Genomic DNA, 18,448 nt, shown 5'->3' with positions numbered 1-18,448 from the left:
TGTAATAAACCAATAATAGGGATCTAGTTAACACAGACAGTGGGCCCGTACGAGGGGTGCCCACTTTGTACAATGATAACAGAAAGAATAAGTATTGAACAAAGAAAATCAAGCGTATTTAAAGAAATAAAAGTCAGTCTGCCATGTCAAACTATCTGGCGAAATCAACATTAGGAAGGGGAACCACTCCTTCAACGCTACTAATCTCCCTGAGAATGAGATTAGCTGCTTTGAAAGAACGGGCCTAAGTGACTTGGATTGAATAGAGTTCCTTTTTTGTTGCCAGAGGGCATGGATTAGAAGGGGAGAGGGAGATTAACCCATTCGGTGCATGTCAATCCTTCCATTCTCTCTGCTTCTCTCTTGTTTCTTTTAATCCTTTTTCCTTCTTTTTCCTTTTTCTTTTGTTTTTACTCTCTTCTTCTCCTTACTCTCTTTTTGTTTCTCTCGCTCCCCTGTTTCTTGCAATTTCAATGATTATCTCATAGAGGTTTGCCGTCCCCCCCTTCTCATTTGGCCTTGCATAGTAAGGCTCTTTATATAGGGCCAACCATGCTTGGCTTTTACCATTTTAGCCCTTAACTGTTTTTGTCTGGCGTGGGTTTTCTTTGCCGACCATCACTAACTAGTCAGTCACCCAGCCAGCGCCACTCCATTTTAGACAGAGAAGGCTTTTTTTGTTTTGCTTGCTCATTGTGACACTCTTACCTGCCACAGCGTGAATACTCTTCTTCTCTCTACCTCTCTCGGCATGCACCTGGTGGTTCCCACCCATGTTTACCTCTTTGGGTAGTATGTCATCCCAGCAGGAAAGTACTTCCAAAAGGGCTTGAGCAGGAAACATGAAAGTGGATTTTTCCCCCTCCCCACCGCCAGACCATACCCCTTTACCTCTGACCCATGACCTCACCATTTCTTGTATTGGCTGGGTACAGGTTGGTGGTGCCTGAGCCTCGTGCATCCCTTGCCTCCGTGCTTATTCAAACTCTACCTGCTGCTTGTCTGTCTGCCGCGGTCTAATCATCAAATCGTCCAGTCTGCTGCTTGTTTTGACTTCTTTTGGGGTGGGCTGTTTCGCCTGACTCCTCATTTATGGCTTGCATCCTCTATGGGCTAGGCTTTGCCAAATTATGGGCCGTCCCATGCCTTTATTCCCAACCCCTGTTACTTGCTTCCTGACGCACAATTTCTGTTGTGCCTGGTGTGGAGTCTACTTGACTCAAGCCTGCTAGGCCACTTTAGACTTTTTTTTTTTTTTTTTTTTTTTTTTTTTTTTTTTTCTGTTCATTCTTTCTTCAAAGGCCCAATAGTCTCACTGGGCCCTTTACTACTCACGGGCTCCCTTGGCCCACTTACTTTCCTGTGGGCTTTTACTAACTTTTTGGGCTTCCTCGGCCCAAGTTCTTCTCACATTTTCTTTGGGGCTCACGGGTTCTCCATAACCCCTTACTTTCTTTACTTGCATTACTTTGGGCTTGCCGTAGCAGCCATGGCCCATTCTCACCTTCCCACATCCATACAGCACATGGGTTTGTTGTTACCTTCTTCTGGGCCTTTTTAGGCCCATTTACTTCCTCATGATCCATTTATTTGCTTTATAGACCCACTATCTATCATTCCTGCCACTCAGCTTAATGACATTTCCATACTACTTTCTTTTGCTCATTACTTTGGGCCTTCCTCCCTGCTGGGCTTGCAAAAAATGAGCGTCTACAACAAGTTCTGAGTTTTTTTTTTTTTTGGAAGGTGACAGGTTGATTTTTTTTTTTTTTTGAAGGTGACAGGTTCTAAGTTTAAATGCTTGTTAAGAAAATAGGGATTTTTAAAAATATGACAGTTGAGGATTATTTAAGAATGTTATCGTTAGATTAAGAATATTTGAAAATATGACTGTTAGGAACAAATAATAAAGAAAGAATTAAATAAGAATTAAGAAATAATATTTAAATGAAGTGGGGGAAAACATAGAACATTTGATAAATGGTATATTGTAAAGTGGTGTGTTAAAAAAAAAAAAGTAACCTTTTGATGTGTCAAAATAGCATTATTTTACAACGCCTGATGGTAATGCTCTTATAAACTTGGATTTTTGGAAGCTCATCTCATGAAATTTTCTCTCTTAGTTTTCTCTCCAAAATGGAGAGAAAATTTTTGGTGGGCCTAAAGAGAAAACACCTAAGCCCTACCATTTATTTTCCTTCCTCTCCACCCAACCAAATACACTCCAAAAAGTTTTCCTTCCCATTTTATCTTCAAAGTTTTCCATCTACCCTATTTCACCTCCAAACAAACACATCCTAAGGCTATGTTTGTTTCAGCTGAAAATGGATTTGGGAAAATATTTTACACCCTAATATGTGTTTGGTTGCACATGTAAAATTTGGTCAAACTGAAAATCTTAAACTCTAACCGAAAAATAAGCCATTTGACCCAAAAAATCATTTACACATCTCATTTACCTTCAAATGATTTTCCGGACTAACACCTAAAGAGAGAAAGAAAAAGAGCAAGAAGAGAGAGTGAGCTAGAAGCACACAGCTTCGGCAACGGACCACTGCCCCAACCCCAAATCGCACTGCCGAGGTTGCACCCCAACACGACTGAGATCGCACCCCAGATCGCACCTTTGAGATTGCACCCCAGATCACATGGCCGAGATCACACTGTCGCCACTCTCTAGATCGAACTCTCGTCGCCTAAATCTTGTCGCCGCTTAACCGGTCTCGTCGCCCATGACCCACCCATGACTAATCTCTCTCTTTCTCGATCTACCTCTCTTTCCCTCAATTTTCGATTGCTCTCTCTTACTCCCTCTCTCAATTTGACCAAAATTTTTAGTTTAATGAATGGTTTTGTTTTGATTTTTGTTTTTTGTTTCTTTAAGTTTATATATTGAAATTTTCTATTATAAAATTTGTTTGGAAGCTGAGAAAATGTGAGAAACTAGCAGAAAAATAGTATTTTCAGAATGCAACCAAACACCTGAAAGCATTATCTAAAACAATTTGCATAATGCAGCCAAACACTTGAAAATATTTTCGTTTCCCAAAAATATTTTCACCTGAAAATATTTTACACTCGAAAAATATTGTACATGTTGCCAAACACAGCCTAAAAAGGTGTTGGAGTTGGAAATTATGAAAGCAACGATTGATAAAAGAGTATTAAATGCACCTTTGTGCATTTACATCGCTTGTTAACAAAAGGGAAATCACACTTTACCCACCTATGGTTTGCCTAAAAACACTTTACCTACTTGTGGTTTAAAAATTGACACTTTATCCACCTGAGGTTAGCTCCATTTGTCCCCCGTTACCCACTTCTGTTAAAAATCACTGTTTTCAGACTCGGATCGGACCGAGAGGTCAGACCGTGAAAAACGAGAACCGGGATGAAAACGGTTTTTTAAGCATAAAGAACCGAATTTTTTGTTAAGTTTGTGAACCCCTAAAACCGAGGTTGGACCGCACGAACCAGTGGCAAGAACCGTGCGATCCAACCCCTTAGCAATTTTTAAAAAAAATAAAAACAAGGCGAAAATGCACTTTTAGTCCCTACATTTTGACCTGATTTCTATTTTGGTCCCTACATTTTATTTTTACCATTTTTTGTCCCTAAACCAATTAACGCGTGACGTTTAAGTCCTTACCGTTACCCAACTAATAGAAAATGCTGACGTGGTTAACGGAAGTACTGTTTGCACAGTAAATACTGACGTGTTCATTAAAATAATATAAAATGCTGACGTGGCGCTGATGTGGCACTGACGTGGTAATTAAAATATTATTAAAAATTTATTTAAAAAAACCTTAAATCTAATTTAATTTTAAAAATAAAATTACTTATCATTAATAATTTTAATAAGAACATTACATCCTGTTCTTCTTGTTCTTCCCAATCAAACCCAACAACAAGAACTCAAACCCAGATTACAAGAACACAAACCCAGCAATAACTCAAACCCAGATTACAACAAAACAAACCAAAAAAGAAAAAAAAAACAGAGATCAAACACAAACACAGACCCAAATCACAACAACACAAATGAAAAAAAAAAAATAGAGATCAAAAAATTTATTCACGTTCTTCAACTTGTTCTTCATTTAACAGCATGACCCACAAGACAAACCCCAGCAAAACCCAGCAAGACCCAAACAGAATGACCGATCTGACCGATCTGAAGAAGAGCGCCGCCGCTTCGCTAGTGGAGGTGGACTCGCTGGGATCTGAAGAAGAGCGCCGCTGAAAGATCCATCCCTGTCCACCAAAACCCCAAGCCGCCACTCCAAAATCACCCTAAGCTGCCATCCTTATCTTCTTTGCCTTCGCCCACTACCGTTCACCAACGCCGCCACCCTAGGCAATAGCTCCCAAACCCACACCTCCCTCTCTAATTCTCTCGCCTTCGCCCACTCTTTCTCTTTTCTGTCTGATCTGAAGGACCAGTAAGAGAGGAAAAGAAAGCTCACTCTCTCTGTTCACGATCTAATATGAAGGGTCAATAAGAGAGGTAAAGAGAGAGGGTGAGTTAAAGAGAGAGTCTGAACTTAAACCAATTTGGAGAGAAAGGGCTTAAGACAGTGGGTTGGGATTTTGATCTAGGTTTGTGGGGTTTCAAAAGTTTTTTATTTTTATTTTTAAATTTGTGTCTAAAAACTGGTATATTTAATTTTGTGAAAAGAGAGAAGAAGGAATTGACAGAGTTGCAAAGTGGGAAGAAGAAGAAAAAAAGAAAAAAAAGAAACTAGGGACGAACATAACATAACAGATCTAAGTTCCCCATTTTTTTTGTTTTTAATTATATTTTTTTGTTTTTTATAATTTTTAAAATTGGTAAATTTATTTTTTAAGGTTAGATACAGATGTGGAAGCTGATGTAGATAGACACGTCAGCATTTTTAATATCATTTTAATGAACACATCAGTATTTACTGTGCAAATAGTGCTTCCGTTAGCCACGTCAGCATTTTCTGTTAGTTGGGTGACGGTAAGGACTTAAACGTCACGCGTTAATTGGTTTAGGGACTAAAAGTGGTAAAAATAAAATGTAGGGACCAAAATAGAAATCGGGTCAAAATGTGGGGACTAAAGTACATTTACGCCTAAAAACAACTTAACACAATTTTATTCTACTTAATTAAATTATCCATCTCTTACAAGGAATTAAAAAAATTATAATTAAAATTATTCAAAGATATTCAACTTTACTTAAAAAATTAATCATAAATTTTAATGTTTTCGTGGTTATTATTTTATTTCATTAACTTTCTTATTTAATTATTAAATTAATTATGACATCATTACGGTTCGACCCCGGTTCGACCTCGTTTTGACCTCAAAAATCTTGAACCTCTCCCTTTTATGGTTCAATAAACGGTCCGGGTTTCAAAACCATGTTAAAAATAAGGATAAATTTGTATTTTTATTACCCTTTTATATCTCTCTCCTCTCAAAACATAAAAAATTAAAGGGAAAATTACAGTAAACCTACCTGTGGTAAGGCCCATTTTCACTTTGCCTACCTGTGGTTTAATCATTTACACTTTGCCCACCTGAGCTTCAATCCGTTACCCATCCGTTACCCACCTCACCCTCAGACGTTAGAAAAACACATTTTTATTACAAATTACAACATAACATGGATCAAAAACCCGAACCAACAGTTCTTTTCCTCACGGGCCCTAGAAACACCAAAATCCCTTGTGAAACCCCATTCTGCGTCTGATATTGAGTTCGCGCTGCAAGTATAAACCTAGACGAGCAATGGGTTATTCGAGGGACTAAAATCCTGGTAAGAAATCAGTCACTGTTTGGGTTTTTAATTTGGGCTTGTGGTTGTTTTATAGTTTTTTGAGTAATTAATCACTGTTCAATGTTACCTGTTGTTTGGATTTGTGTTGTGTTTGTTTATGAGCATTTTGTCTGTTGTGTTCATTGTGTCTCATAGTGGACCAAATGGGAAATTTTAGTGTTTCTGTTGGTTTAAATTTTAGTGTTTGCTATTTAGTAAAACAGAAACAAAAGCAAAGCAGAAATGTGGTCCCTCTGATGTGTGTGCTGCATCCCAAAAGCCAAACAGAAACATGCAAGTGTTTACTCTTTTGCGTCTATTGTTTACTATTCTTTAATTGTTAATTGTGTACGTGTCAAATGGTAATTTGTTATTGCAGATGGATGATGAAGTAGTGAAATTTGAGGTACATTATGGGGGTACTTTTGTGTGGAACCCTAGTTTAGAATACTTTGGAGGGAAAGTTGAAATAGTGCATAGGGATCCTGATAGGCTTAGTTATTTTGAAATACAAGGTATATGTGAGGACTTGGGGATTGATGAACCGTGTAGGGTTCATTATTTAGGTCCTGGGGGCAACTTGGAGCAAGACTTGAGGCTCATACAAGATGATCAAGATGTGGTGTCCATGTGCAAGCTTATAGACACCATCATACTGTATGTGGAGAGTGGTCATGCTCCACTTGCAGTTGAAGTTCCTGATGTTGTTGGGGTTGGTGCAGGAGCTGCTGCAGGGGCTATTGTAGGGGCTGCTGCATGGGGTGGTGTAGGAGCTACTACAGGACATGGTGATGGTAGTGTGGGGGTAGAGGAGGAGTTTGATTGGTTGAATGAAGGTCTGGAAGGAGAAGACTTTGTTGATGACATTTTTGGTGAGTCTTCTCCACCCCACACAGTGCCATTTGAGACTAACACTGGTCCAACCATTGATACACCACAACCAACCACTGATACACTTCATCCAAACACTAATACACCTCAGCCAAACACAAATGCACTTGGCCCAAGCAATGTTCCTCCCCCAAACACAGATATAGATGAAGAGTGGGCTGAACCAGCTTTAGAGGATGATATAGCAAGTTTGGATGGGTCTGATGATGAGCTAAGGCCTGGCAATTTGGAGTTCAACGAGAGGACTGATATGGAAAATGTTAGGTTGGTAAAAGGGATGAAGTTCCCAAACTCCAAGGTGTTTAGGAAGGCTTTGAGGGAGTATGTGATTCAGAATCACATTGATGTCAAGTGGAAGTTGAATGAGAAGAAGAAGATTTTTGTACATTGTAAGAACAATTGTGGATGGAGATGTTATGCCTCAATGGTGACTGGAGAGTGCACATTTGAGATCAAGACACTTTTATCCTGAGTGTACCTGCCCCCTTACATTTCAAAATGGGCAAGTTACATCAGCCTATGTGGCAAACAAGTATTTAGAGGATTTTGGTAAGAATCCTAATTGGGAGGTCTCAGGTGTTAAGCACCATGTGATGCAGCAGATTTCATTTGATTTAAGTATTAGTCAGGTGTATAGATCAAGGAAGGCAGCTAGGGGACTGATTACTGGGAATGAGGAGGCTCAGTATGGCCTACTTAGAGATTATGCAGAAATGATAAGGAGGATAGATGTAGGAAGCAAGGTGATTCTGCAAACAGAGATGGAAAATGAGAATGCAGAACTTAAGTTTAAAAGGATGTACATTAGGTACAATGCTCAGAAGGTTGGCTTTCTAGGTGGTTGTCGACCCTTTATTGGGTTGGATAGATGCCACTTGAAGGGGAGGTTTGGTGGACAATTATTGTTTGCCACTGCTAAGGATGGAAATGACAATATATTCCCAGTGACAATGACTGTGGTTGAGCAAGAGACCAAATACAGCTGGATCTGGTTCTTAGAGCAGTTTGCAGATGACATTGGTAGGCCAGAGGAGCTCAATCTGGTATTCATCAGTGACAGGCAGAAGGTATTATCATTACATGCTTACCTTTTTATATGCTTACTTGTTGACATTGAATGCTTACTTGATTGCAGGGCCTTCTACCTGCAATGGAGACTCTATTCCCAATTGTAGAGCACAGGTATTATGTGAAATATATGTACAACAACTTTAAGGTTAACCATAAGGGCATGAAGTAGAAAAGTGTAATGTGGAGGTGTGCTGGCATAACATTAACTAGGGAATTTGAGAGGGGGATGGACCATCTGAAGAGTTTGGATGAAGAAGCTTGGAAGTACTTGGCTAATATAGAGCATGTATAGTGGACCAGATCCCACTTTTCTTCAAGAGCTTTGACAGGTTGTCTGGTAAACAATCTGAGTGAAAGTTTTAACTCTATGATTGTGAAGGCTAGAGACAAGCCCATCTTATCAATGCTGGAGTGGATCAGAGTTAGGCTTATAACCAGGTTGTATATAAAGAAGATTGGCATAGAAAAGTATGGTGGCAAGTTCTGTCCAAGCATACAGGACAAGTTGGAGAAGTTAAAATTAGAGTCTAAGAACTTCTGTGCGATGCCATATGGGAGGTTTGTGTATGAGGTTGACAATGGGAGGGAAAGACATGTGGTGGACTTGGTACAGAGGACATGCAGTTGTAGAGCATGGGACTTGACAGGAATCCCTTGCAAGCATGGAGTTGCAGCCATTTTTGTAAATCGTTAGAAACCAGAAGACTACACTCATCCATGCTACTACAAGGATGCTTTTGTGGAGACATACAAGACACCCATACCTCCCATGCCTAGCCAATTTGAGTGGATATCAAGTGGCCAACCCAAGCCTGTTGCACCTATTATCTATAAGCCACCAGGCAGGCCACCCATGAAGAGGAAGAGGGATGTTGATGAGTCAAGGAACCCTTATAAGGTGTCTAGATCAAACAAGCCAGTGAGGTGTGGAAGGTGTCAAAAAGAAGGGCACAATGCAAGGAGATGCAAGGCTAATGTCACTGGTGAGACACCATGGGAGAGGAGGCAGAGATTGCAGAAATCTGTAAGGTGTCACAAACTTTTTTTATTCAAATGCAAAATGCCAATAACTGACACTATAAAAAAATGCTCATATTTGGTTGCAAGGAAGTGGAAGGCCTTCTACACGCAGACAAGGATCCCAGGCCCCATCTTCATCACAAACCCAATCCTCAGCTCAGCCTTACACTATGGCCTCATCCTCATCCAACCAGGCAGCAAGGTCACAGCCACAGCCACAGGCTCCATGGTCACAGCCACCAGCTCCATGGTTACAGAACCCAAGTCAATGGTACTCTTCAGACTTCAGGTACACAGTTAAAGGAGCTCATTGGTTCTCTTCAAGCCAGCCAGCAGCACACACCCCTGCAGAAACATGGGATAGCAGAGCACTTACAAGGATACCTGCTACCAGAGAAGCTGCTTTGAGAGGAAGGGGTGATGCAACTAGGACTCAGAACTGAGCTCGAAAGACCAGCTGTGGTGGGAGAGGAGGCAGAGGCAGTAAATGAAGACTTATTCAAGACACTTTTATTGCTATCTATTAGGGTTATGTAGTGTTAGGGCAAACACTGTTTGGGATTTGTAGACAATGGCAAGACACTTTTAAATTGCCCTGTTCAAACACTTTTTGTACTTTTGTAAGTTTTGTAAACAATGGGTAGGTGTAACTGTTTTGGTTGTTGTACCAAATGCTTTATATTTACTGGCGGTTGCTGAATTATTATGTATACAATTTCCCAACTTAATGACAGGTTCAGAATTATTATTCAGATTATTGCAGTTTTTTGTATATGAGTTCCATATATGAGTTTGTTTATGTGTGCAGCTGTATGCGTTGACTAGCAGGTGTATGTGTTGAATAGCAACAGGTGTATGTGTTGAATAGGTGTATGTGTGCATTTGTTGTCTTTTCTTGCAAGTTGACAGATAGTTGTCATGCATTTTAAACACAATTATTTTCACACAATGCACTTTATGCACAATCTTGGCACAGCTCATTCCATCCAACAAAACACCAACACCAACACCAACATCTCACAGCTCACAAGTAGCCAATTCACTTTAAACAAAAATACCAACAACATCGAACATAAATAACACTTTATCTTTAAAAGACTTATATTATTAAGTGGCTTCAAGCCAACAGCATCTACCATCTTACATAGTTCTCATTCTCAAAAAAATCTTACATAGTTCTATTACAATACAATTGAGTACTAGCTTATATTACAACCCCCCAAGTAGACTCAATCTCATCATTCCAACATTCTCAGTTGTGTCAAAACATGAAAACAACATAACCAAAATAAATAAAAAAACCCATGACAAAATTAGTGCAATTCTGCACTTTCTCTCTTGCTCTAAAGCTCTCGCTTCTATCTCCTTGGCTTGAACAGAGGAAGCTCGAAACTTTCTCTCCCTATCAGTGGCTTTTGCTGCCCCGTCTTGAGCAATTTCTGCCATTTAGGTAGCTTCTGCTGCTGTTTGGGTAGCTGCTATTTCCCTTTCATGTGCAAGGTGCAGCTCACTCTGCAGTAAATCCAACTTTTGTTGCACCAAATGGGCAGCTTCATTCCCACGCCTACAAGTGGGATTACCAATCCAACTAAAGAAAGGGCACTTGGGACCAACCTATTCATAAATTGAATTGAACACATCACATTCCAATCTCACGTGAATCAACTAGATTTAGTAAAAAGTATACTTACCTTATATCGGCTACAACCTATAAACTTTCTCCCAAAATTATCCATTGTCAGACTTGTTCTCAGCACACAAGTCTCATATGTACACAAATGCCCACTTGAACCTGAGTAATTTCCACTCGAAGAAGACATCGATTATCAACTTTCTAGCATTGAATCAAAGCTACCATCAAAACTTGAAACCCCAACCTACAAAACTTAAAACCCCAACCCACATAAAGTAGAAATGTCATACCTAGTGATGATCTATCTTTGAATATTCAATGCCTCAAGACAACCCACAGACAGAACCTCATCCTCACATGAAAGCACGATTTAAAAAATCAAAACCCAGCTCAATACAAGGGATTTTCGTGTTTCTAGGGCTCGTGAGGAAAAGAACTGTTAGTTCGGGTTTTTGATCCATGTTATGTTCTAATTTAGAATAAAAAGGTGTTTTTCTAACGTCTGAGGGTGAGGTGTGTAACGGATGGGTAACGGATTGAAGCTCAGGTGGGCAAAGTGTAAATGATTAAACCACAGGTAGGCAAAGTGAAAACGGGCCTTACCACAGGTGGGTTTACTATAATTTTCCCAAAATTAAAAAATCAAATGAAAAGAAGATCTAAAAGTTAAGTAGTGTAAAAATTAAAACCTAACTTTTACATCAATCCATACTATTGTTTTCATTTCTTTATTAAGAGAGAGGCTGTAAAAAGCAATGATGCAAACCCGAGAAGAAAGGTTTAGGGCCCGTTTGGTACATGTGTTTAAAAACTGAAAATTGCTGTTTAAAAAATGTGTGGGTGAAAAAGTGTGTGAAAATAAGTGTAATGTTGTTTAAAAATTGAAAATTGTTGTTTGAAAACACAAATCAAACACCCCTTAAGAATTTGAGGCAAATGTTGTTAATGCTTAGCACGAGGCAATCCTCCTTCTTCTACAATCCCTCCTCGTCAATTCTAACCAACTACTTCTGGGAAAAGCTGTTTGATCATTCTCTCCAGTAATTCAAGCTTTGAGCCACCTCATCCTTTAAAGAAAAATAGTGGGCTTATCTTTTTTTTTTTTTTTTTATTATTATTGGAATACTGAAATTTTATAAATCAACTAAAAAGGTGCGCGATACATCCTGAGAACATGCGTCCTCAATTAGATTAGGAGTTTCCTCCAACCATACAACAAAATCACCCACTTGTTTTGCAAATTGGGCTAAGATGTGGGCTGGCCTATTGCCATCCAGTTTGACATGAGTGAAAGAAGTGAAGCGAAACTTGTCCATTTGGGCCAATATACTTTCAATGATTGTTTCTATAGAAGCAAAGGCCACCAAGATGCCTGTCAGGATATTCTTGAGGGAGCATGAGTCTGTCTCGAAGTAGACCTCCCTGAACCCCATCTCCCATGCAAAATGGACAGCAATTTCCATAGATTTTGCCTCAATTTCTAGCGCCGCTAGAGTGGTTGGGATTCTCTTGCTCATAGCTGCCAAAACCAAGCCTTGTGAATCCCGAATCACCATCCCAGAGCCAGTAGCACGATGGTCCTTGAATACTGCCCCATCCACATTCATTTTGAACCGAGGGGGGTCTAGAGGGTGCCACTTGACAAGCTTTGTTGGGTTCAAAGCGCACACCCTTTCATTTGCCGCTCTATACTCTTCCACCATAGATGCAAAGCTCCTGACCAAGGTTTTTCCTGCACAATGCCTACTCCTGTTGCGAACTGTGTTTCGGTCCTTCCAAATTTCCCAATATAAAGAAAATAATTTTTCCATTAAACTCGAGCATATTGGTCTATGGTTCACCAGCTGCCACACAACATCAATAAAACTCCAACTGCTTTCAATCACGAAAGGAAACACCGCCTTACTGTTGCTCCATACCTCCTTTGCCCAGTCGCAGAACCAAAGTAAATGCAAGTTAGTTTTTGCCTCTTTCCCACACTGGGGGCAAATGTCGTCCTTTGTGATTTTTCTCTTTTTCAGGTTTGATTTGGTTGCTAAAGCTTTGCAGCATGCCCTCCAGGCAAAACTCTGAATTTTATTGGGGAGTTTCAAATTCCGTATGCATTTCCAGACCCTCTTCATTCCCGAATCATCAGAGCAGTCCTCCCCGTTGTTGTTCCCCATCTCTCTAATACTATTGTAAGCACTATTGGCAGAGAATTTCCCATTTTTTATGCCCTTCCACATGATCGTATCCATGGGTAGTCTTCGGCTTAATGGGATGCTTAGAATCAAGTCCGCTTCCTCAGCGCTAAAGAGTTGCCCGACCACAACAGAGTTCCACTCCCCTAAATCCTCTACAATGAGGTCACTAACCTTAGCGCTTGCCCAAGAGTCCTCAATGGAGAGAGAACCCGAGGGTAAGACTTGGAGGGTAGCCAACTATCTTCTCCTATTTGGATGCTTTTATCGTTGCCCACGCGCCAACATCTACCCTTCTCTACTATGGCTTGGGCAGACATGATGCTCCTTCAGGAAAATGATGGGTGCTTACCAAGAGTTGCCTGAATAAACTTGCAATCCGGGAAGTACTTTGACTTGAACACCCTTGAAAACAAAGATTGAGAGGGTGTCTGCAGCCTCCATCCTTGTTTTGCTAAGAGTGCCTTATTAAAACTTTTCAAGTTCCTAAATCCCATCCCTCCGCTTTCCTTTGGTTGGCACATCCTCTCCCAACTTACCCAAGCCAGTTTCTTCTCGTCTTTTCCTTGCCCCCACCAGAATTGCCTCATTAAGGTCATCATAGATGTTATCTGGGAGCTTCAAGCAACTCATAGTGTAGGCCGAGACAGCTTGGGCCACGACCTTGATGAGCACTTCTTTACCAGCAGCCGAAAGAAGCTTTTCTTTCCATCCGGTCAGTTTGTGAGCCACCTTTGTCTTTAATTGAGCAAAGGAATTCGTTTTGGACCTCCCGATAAGGGAAGGAAGACCGAGGTAAGTTTCATGTTGCTTAATCACTTGGGCACCAAACATTGATTTGATCTTGTTCTGTATTTCCCCCCTTGTGTTTCTAGTTGTTTCGCTGCTGCCCTGAAGAGGACTCATATACCTTGAGAATTCTCAGAATTTCCAACCCCTTTGTTTTAGTAGCTCTCCCAAAGATTATGCTGTCGTCTGCGAAGAAGAGGTGGAATATTTTTGGGCCCCTTCTACAAGCTGAAACCCCCTTTAGTCTTTTCTCAGACACAGATTGATGGAGCATCGCCGAGAGACCCTAAGCACAGAGGAGGAATAAATAAGGAGATAATGGGTCCCCTTGATGCAACCCTCTTGAGGGGATGACCTGACCCCATTAATTCTAATGGCATAAGTGACTATACTCAAGCATTGCATGACAAGAACAACCCATTTCTCCGGAAACCCCATCTTTTGCATAATCCGCTCCAAACATCTCCATTCCACCCTATCGTATGCCTTACTCATATCCAATTTCAAAGCCATCTCACCCACCTTCCCCTTCTTTCTCTAGCTGGTGTGGTGCATTGTCTCCGAGGCCACCAGCACGTTGTCTATAATGAACCTTTCAGTCACAAAAGCACTCTAGTTCTCACACACCAGTTGAGGAAGGACTTGCTTTAGCCTGTTGGCCATGGTCTTAGATGCAATTTTATAGGCAACGTTACATAGACTTATCGGGCGGAAGTCCGTCACCCTTTTTGGTTCTTTTACTTTGGGTATTAGAACAACGTATCTCATTAAAGTTCAGGGGAGCGATGCCCAAATTTAAAAAAATCTAAGACAGTGTTAGTGACAATGGGGCATACCGCTGGCCAGAATTTTTGGTAGAATATTGGAGGCATTTCGTCAGGACCCGGGGTAGAGGTGGGATACATTTGTTTCAGGGTGGTTTCCACTTCAGAGGCCAGAAAATTCCGGGAAAGGAGGAAGCTCATTAGGTCCGACACCTTCCTGTGAATAGAGTAGATAAGTTCCTCACTTATTTTTGGGTGGGAAATGGTAAACAGGTTCACATAGTAATCCTTAAAGGTTCTGCCTATCCCTTCCTCCTCACTCTGCTAGCACCCCTCACCATCCAACACACCTTGAATGGTGTTACGTTGGAATCTGCTTGATACTTTTGTATGGAAGAACGAAGTGTTTTTATCACCATGCTTCAGCCAGCTGATGCGCAACCTCTGGCGCCACATGGCCTCTTCCACTTCCCGTAGCTTGTTTGTTTCCTTTCTTGTGTATTCAATTTCTTCCATAGTGATTGTGGTCCCCCTATTGCATTCTAGCACCTCTAGTATAGCCTACAGAGTTGCTAGTTTTTTACCCACATGCCCAAAGGAAATATCATTCCAAAAAGACAAGGAAGCTCTACATTTGACCAAACAAGTGAAGAGCGGAGATTTTGAATCCTTACACGCTCCTCTGGTCCAAGCCTCTTCCACCACATCTGTACAAGATTCTTCCTTAAGCCACATTTCTTCAAAACGGAAGAGTTTTTTCCGTCGCCGTTTCTTATTGTTTTTCTGAACATCCTTGAGAGCCAAGATGCAATGATCAGAAAAGGAGTCGGGTATATGATGAAGCCGCATTTTAGGAAATCTAGCTGCCCAATCTGTTGAAACTAACGCCTTGTCTAACCTCTTCCTGACCCACCCTCTGTTTCCCAACTGCCTACTCCAAGTAAAATCCTGGCCCGTATAACCCAAATCACGAAGATTGCAAGAATTGATTACCTCACAGAAAATTTCCATTTGCTTCACTGGGCGAGCATTGCCACCCTCTTTCTCTCCTCCATTCATCAGCTCATTAAAATCTCCAAGGCAGACCCACGGTAAGGAATTTAAGGTAGAAAGCTACTTGAGCAAGAGCCACGATTCCTCCCGTTTACTTGTTTCCGGGTTTCCATAGAAGCCCATTAAGCGCCACTGCTGCCCATCTTCCCCTTGACCAATAATCGCGTCAATGTGGCTGTTTAAGTAGGATTGAACATCCACCTTCAGCTCTTCTTTCCACAAGATGGCTAGACCCCCACTCCGCCCCTTACTTAGAACGACCATCCCTTGGGTTCGCTTCAAACCATCCTTAATGCCAACCATTTTCAAAACGATAAGCTTTGTTTCCATTAAAAAAATAAAACTGGGATCTTCAGAAGACATTACCTTCTCAAGAGCACGAACTGTATCCCAAGTGCCTTGCCATTAGTTAACCCATGAAAGCCACTTCTTCCTCCTTCTTGCTCTGTTTCCTGGTCTCTATTTCATTCTAGACTTCTTTGGACAGCATCATCCCTTTCCTCTTCGAACCGATTTCAAGCACAACAGCGGTGTAGCTTGCTGCTTCTTCACCATCTCTTCATATTCATTTCCACGTACCTTGATTAACCCCCTTTTCCACTTCATGAACCTAGATTCCTTTCTGCCCTGATGGTGGCTTGTTTTCTTTTCCCCTGCTCTCGGCGAGTTTCTTTCTCTCTGGAAGTTTCTTGGGAGTACTCATGTTCTGCCTTATGTTATCATCTCTTAAGAGTGGGACTTGAGTGTAGGCCTTTTAAGGTGCTTCACATCCCTTGCTTCTTAAAACCCGATCCCATTCTTTTACTTTCGGGTCCACCAGTACATGGCCTTTTTAGGCCTCATTTTGTTCTTTTGCGAGCCCATATGGGCTAGCCGAGGTAGCAGCTAAAACAAGGCTTTGAATTTGGGCCTTCTTAGTTTTTTTTTTCCCTCTAGCCCCCAACACCTCAGGTTGGTCAATATTCGAAAATCCAACACCAACTCTGTTTTCCTTTTTCAGCTCCTTGATTCCAATTAGTTTCTGTAGCGTAACATCAGCATTTATGGTGCCGTCAATCTCCCTTAATTGCTCCTCGAAGTCATTTGGCATCTTTTCCTGACGCGTCACATCCGCCATTACCAAGTCTGACACCGTGGTTGCCGCTTTCGGCAGAGGGAAAATTTCGCTGTCGTCGCGCATATGCTCCACCCCTGGCGACCACGGATTGGTCCTAATGGTATGGGTGTTGCACTAATGCGCCCCTTCCTTGTTTTTTCCGGGTAGGGACTTCCGCCAACTGTGGCCTTTGGACTTTGGAGCCTTCCCAGGTCTACACGGAGCCAGGGACCATACTGGCTTTCTTCAAACGCTAGTGTCTCTTTGCTATCAATCCAGAGCGGGCAGTCTCTGTTGTCATGGTCCAGTTTGCCACATTAGTAGCAGAAGATGGGGAGGTGCTCATACCGAAAATCCACCCATCCCTTTTCAGTGCCACTCATGCGAACTACTCTTCCTCTACACAGTGGTTTTGAGATATCAATAGTTAAGCATAACCTCAAGTATTTACCCATGCTAAATCCCCTGGGTCCTACAACCACCTTCTCTATTACCCCCATCAGGCCGGCAATCTTTTCTGCCACCTCTGCTTTTGCATTCTCATAGGCAAGCCATGTACCTGAATCCAAAAAGGGGTTCTGTCAAAACTTAACATGGAGATTGAGTCTCCTTTTTCCAGTTTGTGGAGGACTAGAAGGTATTTATCAAATGACCATGGGCTTTGCCCACCGCACCCAGTTTATATCCTCTTCTTTTTGGAATAGGAAGAGAGTTGTGTTGTCTCCAGCGTCCTGAATCTCGAAGTTCTCCGTTGTTTTCCATATCAGCTTCAGCGCCTTTACTACTGCTTCTAGATTAATACGTCGTTTTGATAGAAACGTACCAGCTAGGACCCATCCCTCAGTCACCTCCTCATCGTCTAAATCCACCTGTTCCACTCCATGCTCCGTTAGTTGTAACTTCTCACAATGCTTCGACAATTCCTCCATGGAGTAAGGCTACCTGCTGAAATTGGGAGCGAGCAGGGTAGACTTCAACAGAAATGAAGAGGTACTACTAAGACTACATTTCTACCAGACTGGAGAAATGCTTCTTGTCTTTCAACAAGCCCCTTTTTTCACCTCTAGAGTTGCTTAGGAGCCTAGAGAGAAAACCTCGTCAATTAAGTGTTAATATAAATTGAGATTGTTATTTTCTAATGTTCCTAGTAGGATTATCTTTGTTCTATGCATATATGCACCATATATATACACGAGGTCCAGCACATTATGGAGCGTTCCAACATAAACTGTGACCATTCTAAGAGAACCCCACAAACTCAAACACCAAACAACTAATGAAATTTTTTTTAATATTTTATTCAAATTTTGAAACTTTTTTAAGAAACCCAGAAAATGTTATTCACTATAGTGAATTAATAAAAGAAAATTTTGGGTTAAATGTCTATCTAATGCTCAAAACTTTTACAAACAAACAATAACAACCCATTAATCAGAGTCAATGAAAAAAAATCAGATTTTTAGAATTTCTAGATCCAGTCAATCGAGTATGACGTAAAGTTTTGAGAAAAGTGAAAACCGAGTGAAAGCAAATTGAAATCAGATAAACCACAGAATGAATGAGAAATTCAAAATCGGAACCAAGAAATCAAAGAATAAAACTAAGAATTATGAATCGAAGTCCATTTGCCATAAATAAATTTAAAAAATTAAAAGGAAATACGTTAAAAGAGAAAATGAGTCGAACCCAAAAAGAATAAATTAAACTGATAAAATAGTCTCTAAAAAAAACTGATAAAATATAATTTCAATTTTTAATGTGTTAAAATAAAAAAATCTAATAGTTAATACATAAAAAGAAGATGTAAAAGGTTTTAATTTTTACAAAGATATTCTTTTCTCTTGATTTTTAAGTTTTTTATGTTTTGAGAGGAAAGAGATATAAAATGGTAACAAAAATACAAATTTACCCATATTTTTTAGGTGGATAAAGTGCTAATTTTTAAATTACAAGTAGGTAAAATGTTTTTCTAGCAAACCACAGGTAGACAAAGTGTAATTTCCCCTTAACAAAATCCTAAAACTAATTCTTTCTTTTTCAAATGTTAGGATTTATATTAATTTTCTCCATATGTGACAATGACTGCACAAGGGCTAGCTACATCTTTTGCTAGAGCAGCCACTAAGAATCGGCACACAATCTTCATTCAGTCACCAT

General features: G+C 40.6%; 1 protein-coding gene across 1 annotated transcript; it reads right to left on the bottom strand.

Annotated features, from left to right (window-relative positions):
* Positions 1-11,539: 11,539 nt before the first annotated feature.
* On the bottom strand, positions 11,540-12,634 carry LOC142624952 (uncharacterized). Its single transcript, XM_075798671.1, has one exon. It carries the CDS (start codon positions 12,632-12,634, stop codon positions 11,540-11,542), a length of 1,095 nt encoding a protein of 364 aa, XP_075654786.1.
* Between the last annotated feature and the right edge of the window lie 5,814 nt (positions 12,635-18,448).

This window comes from Castanea sativa, chromosome 2 (assembly GCF_040712315.1).
Source record: "Castanea sativa cultivar Marrone di Chiusa Pesio chromosome 2, ASM4071231v1".
In the NCBI taxonomy this organism is placed as follows: Eukaryota; Viridiplantae; Streptophyta; class Magnoliopsida; order Fagales; family Fagaceae; genus Castanea; species Castanea sativa.
The sequence above is the reverse complement of the archived record's forward strand: the minus strand, read 5'-3'. Positions and strand labels throughout refer to the sequence as shown.